Here is a 17,513-nt window from a genome sequence, read left to right on the forward strand (position 1 = left end):
CCAGTTCCCAGACCCTGACACCAGTCACACAGGCTGTCTGTGCCATATGGACTTAACCTGTGTCTGAATCACAGCTTAGTTGCCTGTGCTGATGTTCACACCCTGGCTACTATCAACATAGTTTAAGTAATGTGAGGACAGTCTGGAGTTAGCATGTATGTGCCCTTGGAGTCCCTGAGCTGTTGCAAAGATTTCTAGAAACACGTTTGACTTGCAAAGTGACTTAAATACTTTTTGAAAATGAAATGTAGGCTCCCGAGCCACATAGCTGTTTCTGAGCACATTAGCCCGAGTCAGCAAGGAAAGGCAGGCAGTAACATTTGTCCTGCTGAGCCACTTCAGGCTCGGCGGTCTTGCTGTGTTCAAGCAGCTGTCACAGGATGGACCCTTATACCTCTTCTAGGTTGAGTGAGTATCTTCCTCTTGGTAACATGTGGTTTATGTGCCCAGCATCTCTGTGTGGCATTATGGTGGTAGACACCTCACCTTTGACATAGAGTAGCGGTTCCCAATCTGTGGTGCGGATACCACCAGTGGCACACAAACAACCTTTCAATGGTACTCATTAACAGATGTATTATAATTACTTTATACAACAAAAAATTGCTGGTGGTACTTAAGGTTGAACTGAAAAATGTGCTGGTGGTACTTAAGGTTGTACCGTTTCAAATGAGTGGTGCGCAGTCTGTCAGAGTTTGGGAACCACTGGCTTAGAAGATGGGTGGATATTTCTAGTTATCCAGTCCTCCCCTCTCCCACCAACCTCTGCAGACCTTAAAATCTGGCATTTGTGTGCATGGCTTACTGGTTGGCTTTGTCAGGAGCTATGTTATATCATATAGCTAGATGTGGCCCCCCAAGACAGCCAGAAGTAGAGCCCTGTAATATTTCCTTAAGCAGAAATCAGATCTCAGGAGGCTTTTTTTTTTTCCATCCAGTATAATGAGTTTGCCGCTGCTGCTGCCTTAATTTGGAGTTAATATGTAATGTTTGTAGCAATGCCAAGAAACATTGCTGTCTGCTTAAAGCAGATTATAAAAGTATCTTGTGCTAACACACAAGTATTTTAAAACTTATCCCCATTCAAAGGTAACATGAATCCTTAAAACTAAAATCACTTGTAGTTTAAGAACATAAACATGATGAAACCAGTTTAGGGTTGGGCTTTTTTCCATTAAAACAGGTACAGAAAACATTTCCCTTTGCTTAGAAGCAAACCTTTTCTTCTTGCATTTTTCCCTTGTCTCACTGCTGAACTATTAGTACTTTGGCTGCTCCAACATCTTGTTGTCACCCGCCATTCTTGGGGGCTCTCGTATTGAAGGTACAGGCATGTATCTTTGAATCCGTGGGCTGGATTCTGACCCTAAACCAGAATATATCTGCTGGTTGGTCTCGGTAGAGGTACTCCAGATCGGCGCTGGTATTACTGTAACTGAACCTGTCCTAATAAACATTAAGTGCAGACACACTCTCTACATATGCAGGAATCATTAGCTGATTTGCTACAGAAGGTAGCAGTTTACCTCCCATCGCGCACATGCCAAGACTACCTAACATGCAGCTGCTCATCAGCTGGTACTATGCACTGCAGAAGTAAGCGTATTTTTTTTTCTGTCTCTTCCCCTTCCCAGGTGCTCCTTATTGGACTCGGCCAGAAAGGATGGAGAAGAAGCTGCTGGCTGTGCCCGCAGCCAATACTGTTCGCTTCCGGTGCCCGGCGGCAGGGAACCCCACTCCATCCATCTACTGGCTGAAAAATGGCAAAGAATTCAAGGGAGAGCATCGCATTGGAGGCATCAAAGTAAGGCATTGATGGGCTAATCTTGACCTCAGTATTTCAGTTAATTGCTGGTTCCATTATCGACGGATAGATTAGAGCCTGTGTTCACTTAGCAGCCCTGACAGGGGCATGTGATCATGAAATCACTGGTTTTACATAACTAGCTCCATGACCATTTGGGCTTCTGCCCCTTTTTCTGCCTTTACTCCCTGTGCCTCCAGCCAGGAAATTATTTTTTCTAAAGTGTTTTTTAAAAAATGGTGTTTTCTAGGACCTCTGTGATTGAGAGGCGATGTATCTCTTGGTGTTGGTCATGAACCAGGGTGACTTCTGCTAGACTGGGAATATTTTTGGTAACTGTGGTAATTGTTTGGATGCACGTGCATTAAAAGTAGCTGCTGGTAGAGTACTAAGTCTCCCAGCATTTGCCTATGGCAGTCACTCAGTGATCGGATTAAAAACAGATCAAGTATATAGTTGTAGGTAAAATAACTGGATGCAACAAGGCACAAGGGGCCAGATTTCTGGCCTTGAGTTTTACAGGAAATGCAGAGTAATGCCACTGAGATTCATGGAGTAACTCAAGGTCTCCACCTGTGTAAGGTAGAGCAGGGTTTGGTCTACATAATTAAAAACAGGACTCTTATCTTGAAAAGTGTAACATGAGCCCTTCAGAAATGCTGGGAGAGCTCAGTGATCATGTTTGTGGGCATTAACATTCTTGTGATGTAGCGATTGACCCCGTGGTCAAGTGATGGGAACCTCTTTGCCCTGGGTATTGCAAAGGAGACAATGGCTCCTAAAGGTGTTTTGATTTGAGAGGTACGATAGCTGCTGTGTCTACAAACAGAGCCTGTGAACAGCGAGAAGCAGTAAACTGCAAGGAATGCTTGATGGTTCAACCAAAACCCCTTGTTCAACCAGTGGTATGTGAACCGCTTTGTGGCGCTACATCACAATAAGACAGGAGCTTAGCAGGAAAATTGGCTGTTCTCATTTTGCCTTTGCTTATCTCAGGTGCTTTTTCTGGGGACAGAATAAGAGCAAGATGGCTATAAATGCAGCAGTCACAGGAAAGACCTTTATTTGAGGCCGTTTCCTTTCTACTCCCTCGGATTATCCTCCTAGCAGAGCTAAATGTGACTGTTTCACTGAAACCTTTTGAAGCGCTCTGCTCAGCGGTGGGTCACATCCTGGTTGGTTGGCAAGGTGGAGGTCACACAGGAGAGAGAAGTTGAGGAAAGGAAAGAATTAAGGAGGAAAACGTCCTTGCCATGATCAGATCCCAGATAACATTTACAAGACACCGAGCAGTGCACAGAATTTTTTATATTGATGGCGTGCTGTTAGGATCGTGGTAAACTACTTTCCGGCTTGGGCGTGCACTTTTATAAACTGCCTTGCACAAATGTGTGCAATATGAGCTGCACTAAATTGTGTTTCCAGAATAAAACCTAATGCCGAAAGCTGTTTCCCTTCCCACAGTCCTTGAGCTCACACTGACCACTTCTGTTTCTGCACCACTGTCTCACAAATGGGCACCTTCCAGCAATAGGTCAATACTTAAAAGGCCGCGGAAGGCAATGTCAAATTAGTTATGGCCATACTAGTTAAATCCCACTTATCTGGGGCGGGGGCCTGGACTCGATGATCCTTCAGGGTCCCTTCCTGCCCAAATGTCTATGAAATCTATATAGATATAGAGAGCTCTACCTCTACATTTATCTCCATCTACCTAGTGGACTATCCAGCCTCTAAGAACAACCTGGGAAGCTTAGCATTCATTCTTTTCGTCCCCAAATGTCAGAGTAGCTTTAGATTATTTTTTTAAGTCCTTGGTCAAGAAGGACGCTGGCCCTTGCAGCATGCAAGCTTAGACTTTGGTAGAATTGAATCATAATATCTTTTTTGCCTTTTTCATAGGGCATGTCAATTCTAGCTAAGGATCAATCCCCGTTGCAAAGGTGACAAAATGGAAGCTAAAATATGAAGCGTGGGAGAAACTCCCCTCCATCTATTTCATCCTTAACTGGTGGAGTGAAATTCATATGACTTATCATATGAAATTTCCCAAAGCGCATTAATAGTTAAATCCTTTTTGGAATCTATAATATCATAAGCCTGTGTGTGTTAAATGACCCTAGAAGGAAAGAGCTGGGGGGGGAGGGTTTGAGGATTATCCTTTCCCCAGACCATTGCACTGACTTGCATACCAGTCTAGCAAACATAGCTTGAGCTTCTAAGTGTGTCTGCAAATGTTTGTCTCATAAGGAGCCAAGAATGACAACACCCAATAAACCAGAGGTATTTCCAGTATCTTGCCGACCTTTATTAACATCTGCGCTGAGTTATTCAGTGTGTCTAGTGTTTTATCAAGTATAGCACCTATCCAAAATCAGGAACATCCCTTTCTTGAATCTAGAATCTGCTTTCAGCTAAAACTTTTCCTTATTTACTTCTTTTGCAACTAAGTTCTGCCTCATGGGGATGTGGTCTAAATCATAACATTTAGCCTGCATGTAGACTATAAAGTTCAAGTCCCAGAAACTGTGGTGATAAACTCTTAAAAGAAATAAAAGTCTGTCTTGTTCTGGTGTTTGTATCCAGGTCTATGATACGGCTCACAAAGGAAATTGGAGCCACTATAGGTTTCATATATGGATCTGCCCTGCTTTGAAGTTCAGATCTTAGGTTCTGCAGCAATAATCACTTTGAAAATGCAAAGCAGAACTGGATGCAAGGAGCATTCAGTGGCAGGGCCATGTACAACCCAAGATGGGGATGGGGCACTAACCAGCCACCAGCTTGGATTCAAACTGCTAACCGTTCTGATATATTCAGATCTGATGTTTTGCTCCAGATCCACGTGCAGTTACGTGATGACAGAAACTCGAACCACAGCAATGTGAGAGATCTGCCAGGCATGATTTGCTCTCTTCAGGGTGAAACTGCCTACATTCAGCTTTCTGATGCAGAATCCGCTGATATCTGAGGGCAGAATTTGAGCCCGTAGTCTTCAGGCTGCAGAAAGTTTAGCTGCACCTTCATATTTTATTACACATGCATTGAAATGAAAAGAAGGACTTTGGTCAACTCTTAAAAACAAAACTCAGGAGAGTTGGCCAATCAGCTTCTGCTTATGAGACTGCAAAGATATGGACAGTGCAGCTTTATTAGCACCTTGGCTTGCTTGCTTTGTTACAGTCAAGTTTTATTAGACCTTTCACGATAACCCCACTGTGATAATGCCAATGCCAGCATTTAAATGTTTGATTGCCATTTGTTCCCTTTAAACCAAATCATGGGGGCATGGGAGCTTGATGCTTGAATTCTGCTGGAGCTAGAAGTCTCAATCTCCATAGCAAAACCTTGCTGGCTTAGCTGTGGCCGCTCAGGTTGAACCGCACAGGTGATGTAGCCAGGCCAGCAAAATCCACAGCATGAATGCAGCTCTAGCAGAACAAGGCTTCTGCCAACTAAGGTTCTGCTGTTTCAGGAGCTGGTGTCAGTCCGGTAGCGGACAATCTCCTCTTGGCTACACGGAAGGCTCCCTGCACCATAGCTCAGGGTGCAGCAGTTCCCTAGAGCGGACAAGCCCCAGAGGTGGCGATTTGGTTATACCATAATGTACTTACCCAGCCATAGATGAGAGAGCGTAAAGAACTGGCATTACTGAAGCGGCTGTTCTGTTTTCTTTGTATTGAGAGTCCACTTGCAAATGTTTGGATGCATTACAGTTACCTATCACCTGAGGGGGGGTTTCTCATTTAAGACTGCTTGCAAGCATTAAAAAAAAACAAAAAATGACATTTTACTTTAAACACTGCATGTTCCCGCACCAAGCCCAGCTCATGCCTGGAAGAGGCAGCACATTAGTTGGACCTGGTCCACCTGACATCTGTATAGATCAAGTACTTCAGTGGGGCATTTTTGGCACTTTTATCTAATAGCTGATTGACCCGGCTTTAGATGAAAGCTCCAAAAAGCCCCGCTGATGCTCCCAATCTGTACAGATGCTGTGGAGCTCTTCCAGTAAAGCGCAGGGTTTTTTTGGTGTTTTTTTTTTTTAATGTCTGCAAGCAGCCTCTGTGTCCAGAGGCTTGGGTAGGGTTGTTCAATGACTGTTTCTAAGAGATTCGACTCCTAAATGTACATTTTGCATGTGTGAAAATCCCTTTGAGTACTGACTGCCCAACAGTGCTTGCTTTGTAGCGCTGGTCCCAGTTTGCAATGCTTCCCATGCATGTTCTTTCTCTTGACTAATTGGAAAGGTGGCTTGTGTAGTGCAGGGGTGTCAAACTCATCTGGGCCTGCAGGCCAGATGAATGGCACAGGACAGGTCCATGGGCTGAATGAATGGCTGGATCAGGCCCACGGACTCCCTGGTGCATGCTGGAACCAGTGCACACAATATACACTCCAGCTCATTGGGGATTGTCCCACATCTGGCACCCACTCTGCCTGCTTCAAAACTCTCCTGCATATAGTAGCTGCCCAGACTAGTTAGGGTGGATGCTGCACATGGTGCAGCCCCAGAGCAGGCATTGCATGAGTCTTGGGCCCTGCACATGGGGCCAGTCTGGCATGTGTTGCATGTGGGTCAGCTCTGAGACCCAAGGGCAACACCTGCAGGCCATATCTTTGGCACCTCTGCAGTAGTGAGTAGTCCACCCTGTACTCGGCTGTATCAGTATACAGTAGCGATATGTCACCGTTTATTCCTTTTTCAGATCTGCCGGTGATAGCCCCTGGTTAAAAGAGACCTAGCTAGTTTCTCTGTCTAGTCAGTCTTAAAAGGAAAGGTATGGAGTCTCTGGGAGTACAGCAGAGACTAGGAGGATCCACCTGTACTTTACACTATTGGTTCTCCCGTGACTTTTCATGATTTTTTTTTCACCTGTTAGCATGTAGAAGACATGCAATCAGCTAACCAGTAGCTTTATAGAGAAGGAATGTGAAGCTGGCTGCAGGTGAAGTACTGCCAAGTTCCCAGTTTAACCAAGCCACGAAAATGGAGAATATTTTTCTTTTTTTACAATCTCTTTCAAGTCTAGTGACCTGAAGCGTTACTGGTTACAGCAGTAGGTGAAAGATCTGCAGACAGAAACAAGTTCCTTTAAGCTGAGGCAATCTCTGGACCTCAGTTGTAAAGTTATCTTAATTAATCGTTCTTGGATCCTCTGAAGAAAGGAATGACGTACAGTGCAGCTCTGAATTGCTTTCGTTATTTTCTGTCTCGTGGTAGCGCCTAGAAGCTCCATCAGGGTCTGGGTTTGTTGAGCTCGCTGCCTGCCATGCGTAGAGTCAACAGCCTGCTTTTCATTTCCTTGTTGCACCCACTCATGTGTCATGCCTTAAAGCAGGCATCAGTAATATATGCCCACTGGCAAAGTGGGTATAAGTGGGGCTCAGTCTGAACACGAAGGAGGCGAGCGAATGTTGATGTGCTATTTATATTGATCCAACACAAGATTAGCTGCCAATATCTGATTGAGGTTGGTTTGTGGGTTTTTTCTCCCTTTAGTTACGCCATCAGCAGTGGAGTCTTGTCATGGAGAGCGTGGTCCCATCCGACCGGGGGAACTATACGTGCGTTGTGGAGAACAAGTACGGCAGCATTAGGCACACTTACCAGCTAGATGTGTTAGGTGAGAGTCCTTTGATTCCTCTTCACTTTTATTATGCAACGGTCACCTGCCACGAACTCGCAGCCCTCTTACCAGACCTTCACAAAGGGCTCAATCGTGTTTCCCTTATTGTAATGGAAAACCTCCCATCGACCTCAACAAGGCAGGTCTGGGTCCCTCCTCCACAGTGGGCAGCTGCTGGCAGCAAAGAGGAAAAGGAGTGAATGGGTGTATGCGGTGGGAAGCCCATCCTACAGATGCCCAAGCTGTGTCTCCCGGCTGCGAGTAAGCAGTGTGAGTAAGCAGAGAGCTGTCTGCTCCAGGGTGGTTGGTCCAGTGTCACTTGGGAGCACTGAACTCCTGTTCCTAAACAGACTCTTGCCATTGCTGACGGTGGCCTTGAAAGCAGCAGATGGACACATTCTTTAAAATGACAGAAAAGTTAAAATGGCTTCTCCCTTTTCATTTCAGAAAGGTCACCCCACCGACCTATCCTCCAAGCAGGATTGCCTGCCAACCAGACCGTGGTAGTAGGAAGCGATGTCGAATTCCACTGCAAAGTTTACAGCGATGCCCAACCTCACATCCAGTGGCTGAAACATGTGGAATTCAATGGCAGTAAATATGGACCTGATGGGACTCCTTACGTCACAGTGCTAAAGGTTGGTATACACGGTTTGCATTCACTTAACGCCTCAGCCGGGCTGGTCACCATGGTGGCCTCAGTGCTGCTAAAGTACATCCAGAATGTCCCCCCCAAATTACCACCAGGATCTCTGTTTTGTGCACAATGTGAATGGTTGCGATTGTTGTGTTAGCCCAGGGATGTGCAATACAGCCCATGCTCATAGATAATGCAGAGTTTGCACTTAGCCAGCTGGCCTGTTCAGAGCATCAGCTTGCAATGCTTGCAGGCCTAATTAAGGAGGCCTGTGGAAGATTTAAGGCCTTAGGGTAAAATCTTGGCCCCATTTGAGGTCTATGGGAGTTTTGCCATGGACTTAAATGTGGATAAGATTTCACCTGTAATGCTAATCTTTCTATGCCTTAGCAGATAAATTAAAGCTAAATAGATCCTAGTAGAAATTCAGCCCGTAAATTTAGGGCCCAATGGGATGGACTCCTCCTCATGTGAAGTAGTTCCCAAATAAATTGTGAATTGAACTAGATTCTTCAGTTTATTAATCTGCTGTGTTATACAGGTAAGAAGATTTTCTGTGTTTAAAGAAATGGTGCCAGTTCTTTTCTCTAGAAGTACCTGTGCAAAGCTAGTCCTTCCCAGGGCTTGTATCTTGATAGAGTCATTTTTATATGCCCAGGGTTAATTAAAAGGACAAGGTAAAAGAGGATGTTTTCCAAGTCCGGTTCTATTTGGAACTCAACTCTACTTGTTGGAGATCATATTTTTTCCTGCTAGACAAGTGCATTAGGAGCTGTATCGATGAGAAGCAACTGCGATATGTAGTGTCATTTAGATTAATCACAACTATTTCCTGTGACTACTGAAAGACAGGTACAGCCGTCTCCTCAGTTTTAGCCAAGTTGCAGTGCCTACCAACTACATCTGTTAGTGATCCAGTAGTAAAACGTGTGCGGGGTGCTCTGGCAAAGAGGAGACTTGCAAAAGTCTTAGATCTTTGAATTAGAGAACTCAGCAGTGCGCAGATAATGTTTTGCAAAATAAATAATGCAAACTACAGACAAATACATATGTTGGAGGCCCTAGGTAATGTTCTCAAAAGTGGCTTGTAGGCATCTTCAAAGGTGCTTATGTATCTAATTCCCACTGAAGGTGTCAGGCTCTGAAGTTTCACTGACATTCTGCCAGACTCAGGCTTCTACAGCCTGCTATTGCTCTTGAGGAAGGATCTGAATTACTTAAGTGCATTTCAAAATTTGCCCCAAATACTCAGAATTAGGAAAGATAAACCAGGAGGCATTCTCAAACTAAATCACTGCTTATGGTTACACTGTACTTGTGTCAAGAGTGTAGACTAGCATTTGGGTGCTCTTTCAATGGAAGTGGTAAACTTTATTTCCATATTCAGAGGTTCTAAGCAGGAATTATAAGAGAGCTAAAAGCCCAGTCAAAACTAGCTAGTAATGCCACAATTCCTAGGGAGAGAAGTGTTGTCTAAATTGCATCATCCATGCACTTCAAGTTCCTCTAATACAATTGTTGCATCTGCAGGAAAAGCTTAATGAGAAGAATCCAGGCAGATTTCACCTGTAATGCTAATCTTTCTATGCCTTAGCAGATAAATTAAAGCTAAATAGATCCTAGTAGAAATTCAGGCTGTACATTTAGGTTACCCATTTTTCCTGCATCTGTCTCTGAATTCGCAAACAGCCCAGAATATTTGACTGTAGAAGTCCTTTTTAGCAGTAGAATGACAAAATATTGTGGTTAAAAATAATATCCTTCTCTATCTGGAAGGAGGTATATATAGTGAAGTGTTCACTGGCACTCCGCTTCCCTTATACTGCCGCAGCACAGAGAGAGAAACAAATGGTGGTGAGCATTAGGATACATTTCCAACTGCTATGACAAAAGATACCGGCAGGTTGTATTTAACCAGGAATTGCTGAAATAACTTTTTACATCAGCAGAAATATTCCCGTGACTTGCACGCAACCGAAGTAATGCAGCATTGTCGTACTGCCTGGGGGCCAAGATGTCACAGTGATTGGCCTCCTGCACGTTAGTTCACACCATTAACATTAGCAGAGCTGCCCAAATTCAAGAAAACATCTCTACTAGCAAAACACCATGAAACCTTAAAGTTGGCATCTGTTTAGGTAGGCTTTACGCAAGAATATCAGAATTGCCATTTATTGAGTCAGACCATAGGTCCATCTTACCCAGTACCCTGTGTCACAGTGGCAGAGTGTATGCTGCAAGGGAGAGCGAACTGGATACGCCCAGGGTTTTTTCCACTGTTCCTCTCTCGCTTGCAGCATCCAACATTTAAGGTCTAAATAGGAAGCAACCTGGGCATGCAGGTAAGCACTCTTGTAGATGGGACCTTCTAATGTTGAGATAATAAGACTCATGGACTTCAAACGAAAATAGAGCTAACCTGTCCGTTTCCCCATTTGAGCTGTGAGAGCTCTAAACAGACGAGAGCAGCAACAGTGAAAAGTGCATTAGACGTAGTATTTCTCCTGCACTTTGAATACACTAGTGTGGTATAGGGAAGGACATTTAAAATGCATAGGGCTGAATGGAGTTACTCCAGCTTTGCACAGATACAGCTGAAAACAGAATTCAGCCTTTGGTTTCTAACCCAACCCTGCCCCAAGACGCAGCATTTTGTCACTGTCAAGGCACCCTTTCTCTTCACGTGAAATTAAAGAAGTTCTCAGACTATAAGTACAAGTGCTAACTTTGCCAGGTAAGAGGTAATAAAGGCAGAGACCCTAAAAAAATCATTTCACTGATCAACCTAAGACAGTGGAAGAAATGGCTGGAGATGAATGCTCAGTATTTGGCACTGTGAGCTTCTAGCAAGTCGATAAATCTTTGTTTTCTGCCTGTGCCTCGAGTTTGCTTCAAATATGACTATTTTAATTTCCCATCGGTTTTGCTGCAAGTAGAGTGCTGAATTACTGGCTGTGTCACATGCCATACGGTATAGCCTCTTTGCTTGGTGTGTGGTCCTTCCAGGATGAAGTGCTACCTTTGGAAGCTCGCAGAGTTGCTACAAGCAGCAGATTGGGTCACCAAGCGCAAGCCTTTACTATGCTGTGGCAAAGACCTTTGCATATAAATACGGTTTTAAAATTTAAATTTGAGCAGCAGAAGGGTAGCGAGGTTATTAGAACTGCCAAATACTTTCTCTTTAGATAGCATAAACTGTCTTCCTGGAAGTGTGAGGCTTGGCAGCCTCTTGATTTTAGTTTTATTCGGTAGGAGGAGCCACATAACTTCTGGTGAACATAGACTGAGCTGGGTTGCGCATTGTCCCAAACAGTTCCATGTTGGGGGTGCATTGTTGTTCTCAAATACTGGACAGCGGTTTGCTTTGATCAGGCCCAGCTTTGTACAGAAATTTTTTTCTTTAAACCGAAAGATGCAGATGTCCAAGGTAAGGCTTTATCTTGGAGCTGGTTTGCTCCTGCCCATCAGACCTTCCCGCATGTCATTCTGGCATGGAACAGATTTTACTTTCCCCCACCCATGGAAGCTGACACATGCTTTGACTTTGGTCCCTAACAGTGATGCAAGGATACTACCGTGTCCTCCCTGCCAAAAGGGTTCTCTTATTTCTGGTGTAATTTCCACAGGTCTGGAGGGAAATGGGGCTCTCACATGACCTACCTATTCTTCTTGCCCCATATGAATCTGCAAGGCAGCAGGGGACGGGTCTCTAGAATCCAGAATATGGTCGAGAGTATAACATCAGGAGCTTCTGAATTGTCATTTGTGCAAGAAGGGAGATGATCTTCTGTGCATATGAAGATACTCTCCATGCACAGATCTGAGGAACAAGCCCTCCCCTTGCTTAGATAATTAAATGTAATACTACCCTTTAATCTGTTTTTGAAATTGCTCAACAAAACCAAACCACCATCTGGATCAATTACTGCAAAGCTGGGCCTAATCTGCAAACAAAATAGTTCTGTAGAGTACAGGGGGAATTTAGCAGGATGTACAGAGGAACGTTATCTGTGCGCCAGTTGGGGGATTTAAAACTGTGCTCTAGGCTCTGGCAGAGGATAAACTGCACCCTCTGCATCAAAATGCAAGCAGTTTAATTATAAATAGTGCAGTGGCAGCTAAAAAAAAAAAAAAAAAGAGCTATTCCCTGTTAGTTGACTTGGTGAAGTTTGTTTGTGCCTGTCTCTTAAGTGTGAGTATTGGGAATGAGACTGGCCAGAAACAGCAAAGCCTATACAGGAATCTGAGGATCCCTTGAATGACACAGGGGTCATTTGCTGACAGCTAAATTTGCAAACCTCTTTATTTCCAATGGGATACAAGGCAAATCAGGAGGATCTGGCCCTATATTAGGAGCGGGTGGGGGGACACACATATATAGCACCAGAGAGAAAAATATCTAAATATGAAAACGGTATGATTTTGGTTTATTGTCCTGAATCAGAGGGGTATTTTTTTCAACTCTTTCACCAGGCACCTTTTGTGGCCCCCCCCAAAATGGTTGCTCAGAGTCATCCCAAATAAAAACAACTGTTTAGAAACAAACCAATGCGCTGGTGTGGCAACTTTGGAAGAGAAATGAACCTCATATAACAGTCTGAAGTTAATTTGATTTATATGTACCACTTTATTTAGTAAAGAAGAGGCTCCTATATGCAGTGGAAAAAATTACAGCTAATTTCTGAAAAGCAAAGTCAGCAGCAGGCTTCAGACTGCCGCTGCTTATACTTTATTTCCAAATTCTATTCTGGAAGCCTGATAATTGAAACAGTATTTGCCAAGTTGAGTTGCAAACACAAAACTCCATTTAAGCCCTTTTCCTAGTGCTCCTGTCTACAAAGTTATTAAGAAACAAACCAAGGAATCTGGCTGCTGCCAGATGCAGAACTGGGTAACCCCCCTTTTTTTTTTTCCTTTTGAAGTAGGATTGACTCTGCCTTAATTTTAGAAGGACCAGAAAAGGGAGGGGAGTTAATTTGTATGCAGTGCAACTCAGCTGGCTCACCCATGTCTTTATTAGGTGTCTCTGCTCACCTGAGTAAGGTGAACGGGGGCAGTCCTCACACTGAGAAAGCATGAAGGGGTCATGAACAATCAGTCCTAGCTAACTTAGGTTCAATGGAGGTATTGTTTGGTTTACTGAAGTTCAGGTTTCTGTCTGTTCCTGCAGTCTTGGATCAGTAAAAACGCTGAAGCCGATGCTAACCTAAATCTGTTCAATGTGACAGAACAAGATGAAGGAGAATATCTGTGTAGAGCCAACAATTTCGTAGGCATAGCCGAAAAACCATTTTGGCTCCACATTCGCAAACCAAAACCAGGTAAACTACAGACTCTGTCCCAAGGCCCTAGCAACTGCAAGAATGAGCTGTAACATTTTAAGAAGCTAGTGATTAAAATTACTATTCATTTCATATGACACCCTGTCAACTGACGCTGAATGGCTTTACCTTATTTTCTTGCTAATATATTTTTTAAAGAACTTAATGCCTATACATCAATTGCAATGGAAAAATTCCCACAATAAAATGACTGTCAAATAGTGCTGTCATCTCTCTCTGCTGATACTCCTTTCCCTTCCTTGCGATTAAGTGCTGATAACAGAATTGCATGCTAATGACTGATGACACTCAAAGCTCTAAGAAATCAAATCTTTTAAACTATTTTCGCCCACAAAATAATCAACAAACAGATTTTTCCCCTTTTCATTAGTTACTCAAACGTATCGATATTGGATCATGCAGGCAAACATGCACTAAGAGAATTAGAAAAACCCAATTAGTCTGTTTTAACTCCATCGATTGCACCCTGGAAGAAGTTGTCTAGTCCTTTGCTCAGTCTGTCTCCTGTGTAGTGCTGGCAGGTTCCTGCAGGACTCTTTCTAATGGTCATCCATAATATCCATGCTGTTATTACATGATCACATCAAGAGCTGTGTAATCAGTAGGCAGAAGTGGCTCTTGGTTTTCAAATACACATTTTAAAATAATGTTCTTGAATGAACATTTTGCTATTTATTTGATCAGCACTTTGATATTTCCTCATTAGATTCCCCCTCCTCTTTCTCTTTTTCTCTCTCACCTTTCCCCTTTACAATCTCCCTTTTTGTCTTACACTCACCCTACTAACCAACAGTCAGTCATATTGTGGGGGCAATTTTTCATTTTTGATGCTTTTGCTTGCATGCTTCTTTAGTGGGACAGAGTAAGAGCCTGGTGAAGGGAACTTTTTGCTTTTACTACAGGTTGCAAAGGGGAATGAATGAATGAATAAATGTGGAAGATGGGCCATTGAAACGAATACAATAAAATCTTAATCTGCTTTTGAAATTTGCCTGTAAGTCTGTGGTGTCCTCACCCTTTGCTGGGAATGTGGCTTACTCTCTGTTTTCCCTCTCTCTATGTGTGTGTATTTTTTCCCCGTAGACGGCAGGTGTTAACACAACGGATAAGGAGCTAGAAATTCTGTACTTGCGAAATGTTACTTTTGAGGATGCAGGGGAATATACTTGTCTCGCTGGGAATTCTATTGGGTTTTCACATCACTCTGCTTGGCTGGCGGTTCTACCAGGTATTTTCTGTGCTGTCCTCTTCCTTTCCTCTTGGGGATGCCCTTTCATGTTTAATTTAGAAATGCCAAGTTCCTGCACGCTCTGCCTCACGTTGAGCCAGGAGTTTTGATCCTTAGACAGCCTGCCTGCAAGGAAGAACTCTCCTCTTCCATCTGCCATGCCGTCGATACCACTGTTGCATATTAATTGCTTCCATCTCGGCTGAGGATCTCAAAGCACGTCACAGAGTAACGGTCTCAGTCTCTTAAGACCCTTTTGACTTGCATAGTTCATGCTGTGCCTGTTTCTAAAGGAGCAGGCTGAAATACAGGCTGTGGGCAGACGGACATTATGCCAGAATTGAAAGGGGAGGGGATAATCATCTGATCTGTGATAACGGTTTAATCTGTCCTCTATATCCTGAGGTAGGTAGCAGTTAAATCGAGGCAGTTTAGCCCTGGGATAGAGTAGACGCACCAGTAAATTAATCCTGAGTCAGCTGAGGCTCCTTCCTTCAAGGTTTAGCTCTAATTTGTTCGTCTCTCCATACCCACACGGATCTTAGGCGGAAGGGCACAGTGAGGGCCGCTTCTGAAGCATAATGGCCTGATTTTCAGAGGCACTGATTACTGTCGGCTTCAACTGATGGCTGCTCTGAAGATTGGGGCCGTGGTACACTGGCATTTAGTTAGTATGGAAAAGTTTAATTGGCATTCAGAGCATGCACAGAGAGATCTGTCTGGCTGATGAGAGAGGAGCAGTGCTAACCTCAACCCCTGACCTAGGTGTGGGGAGAGGATAAAAAACCTGAAGCCCTGGCTGGGCAGGATAGGGCAGCACGAGGGAGGTGCAGTCCTTAGTTGGGCATCGTTCCCACTGAAGCTGGGTGTTGTGCTCGAGAGAAGTTGTAGGAACAGACCAACCATAGTTGTCAAGAGTCCCTCAAGACTGCAACAGAAGAACTGCACACTTTCAACCTCTCTGGTTGTAAAACAGATACTGGTTTCCCACCCTCAACCCCCCAGAATGTTTTTTGGATCCAGAAACTTTGGCATTTCTAAACCATGATTTTCAGTGAATTGGTGATTTTTTTATTTTTTTTTTCATATTAATAATTGCCTTTATTAAGGGACTGAGAGTCCCTTCCAAGATTTGCCTTCATACAGTTGGGATCTGCTGGTTCTCCTCTCTCTGTTTGCCAGGTCTACAATAGTCTGTTCCATCCTGGTGTCTCGTTCTGTTTCCACTTCTGCTATCCCCTTGATTTAAAAAAAACAAAAAAAAAGATCTTTTTTGTTGGTTAGAGAGTCCGGATTTACCTTATTGTAAGCCTCTGCCTCTTGTATCATCAAATCATTGCTGTTGTTTTTAAAGCACGTGAACTTACAAAGATACTACAGTGGAACGTTATAGTGAACTCCAATTGTAACCAGCCATCATTCGATACCCAAATTGTCCCAGCTGGCATGTGAGAGGTGCTGGCTGCAGCCTGTTCATAATAAATGTCCCACTTAAGACTCAGTCCTTGCAAAGGGAACCATCCCCACACCAGAGGATTTAGCTTTGTGAGCACCAGAGCTAGGAGATGACCTCTCTACCCCAATACCGTATTTCAAGGTAAATACACTTCCTGCCTGTGGATTAGAGGGCCTGGTCCTGTGAAACCCTTTAATTCCCACTGACCTCAGAAGAGATGGGAAGAGCTCGGCACCTGGCACATTCTGGCCCTGTGGTCAGGTGGTATCTGGCTTGCCACTACCCAGGTTGTCCGCCATGCATTCCTGTATATCCATATGCTAGGCATACCCTACACCTACAGCATACCCACTTCCATGTTCCCTTATGGACAGTATGTCCATAGGGCCTGATTCAAAGCCCACTGAAGTCGGTGGAAAGACTCCCATGGTTCTGATAGGTCTTGGTTTGGGGCTCAAGTGATTCACATCTGCACTGCCCCTTGAGAGAGCTCTCCTGTGAGGTGTTTTTACTCCTATGCCAGTGACTGTAGCTCCACTGGTGTTTCCCAATTTAACCAGCTCAAGTTACAGTCCTTAGGGAAATAACTGGGAAAGGAAATAGGACTTCACTATGAGGAGTTCCACTGTTTGATTAAGAACCGTTGTGTGTCTCCATTTCTATATCTTATTTTGAACCTTTTTAAATGTAAAAGTGCCTATCCTGAATGGAACAGGTTGGGGACGATTTTTTGAGTGCTGCTTGGCTTGAACAAGAACTGCAGGATGGAGCCCCTTGTATTTAACATTTAGTTATGCTGTAGTTGCCAAAATGCATAAGGCCTATAACAGTGCTCCTACCTGTTCAGTGATCCCATGTAAAGGCTGATTCTTCTGAAGTCACAGGATGGCTCTTTTGGAGAGTGATAAATGATCCTTTAAGAACATTTTTCATTTTAACCTCATCCAAATGTCCCATTTTAACTTTACTGTCCTTTGATGACAAGGGGCAGGACAAGAAATAAAGGAGTTAAAATGCAGCATTCAGGTTGGATATTAGGAGGAACTTTCTTACTAGGAGAGTGGTTAAGCACGGAAATAGAGTACCTAGAGAGGTTGCAGACTCGCTTTCCTTGGCAGTGTCCCTTTACTGGTTAGACAAACATTTGTCTGGGATGGGTTAGACAGGGATGTTCCTGCCTTGAGTTCAAGCAGATGGACAAAATGACCGCCTGAAGGACTTCCAGCCCCGTTTTTCTGTGATTCTAAGATCCAGGTGGGAAGCTTGAATTGCTGTATGGTTGGTTGCCAGCACTGGGATTAAACCATGTAAAATTCACTGAGGGCAAAACTGATGAGTGAAATACAGGTGCCCAATCCTGCATTCTTTGCATACCTGAAACATCCATGAAAGGCACTGAGGTTCTGGACACACGAG

General features: G+C 43.9%; 1 protein-coding gene across 6 annotated transcripts in view; it reads left to right on the forward strand.

The window, feature by feature from the left end:
- Positions 1–17,513, forward strand: part of FGFR3 (fibroblast growth factor receptor 3) — an 86,806-nt gene that overhangs the window by 54,726 nt on the left and 14,567 nt on the right. For 3 of the 6 annotated variants that reach the window (XM_090035397.1, XM_090035398.1, XM_090035400.1), the window contains exons 5-8: positions 1,635–1,804; positions 7,308–7,431; positions 7,882–8,072; positions 13,242–13,392. In XM_090035397.1, coding sequence (XP_089891523.1) covers positions 1,635–1,804; positions 7,308–7,431; positions 7,882–8,072; positions 13,242–13,392 — 636 coding nt within the window. Of the gene's footprint in view, positions 1–1,634; positions 1,805–7,307; positions 7,432–7,881; positions 8,073–13,241; positions 13,393–14,496; positions 14,642–17,513 lie in introns of all 6 variants that reach the window. The other 3 variants (XM_090035399.1, XM_090035401.1, XM_090035402.1) reach the window with 1 other exon arrangement.

Source organism: Crocodylus siamensis, chromosome 2, assembly GCF_052110815.1.
Source record: "Crocodylus siamensis isolate JL-2025a chromosome 2, ASM5211081v1, whole genome shotgun sequence".
NCBI lineage: Eukaryota > Metazoa > Chordata > Crocodylia > Crocodylidae > Crocodylus > Crocodylus siamensis.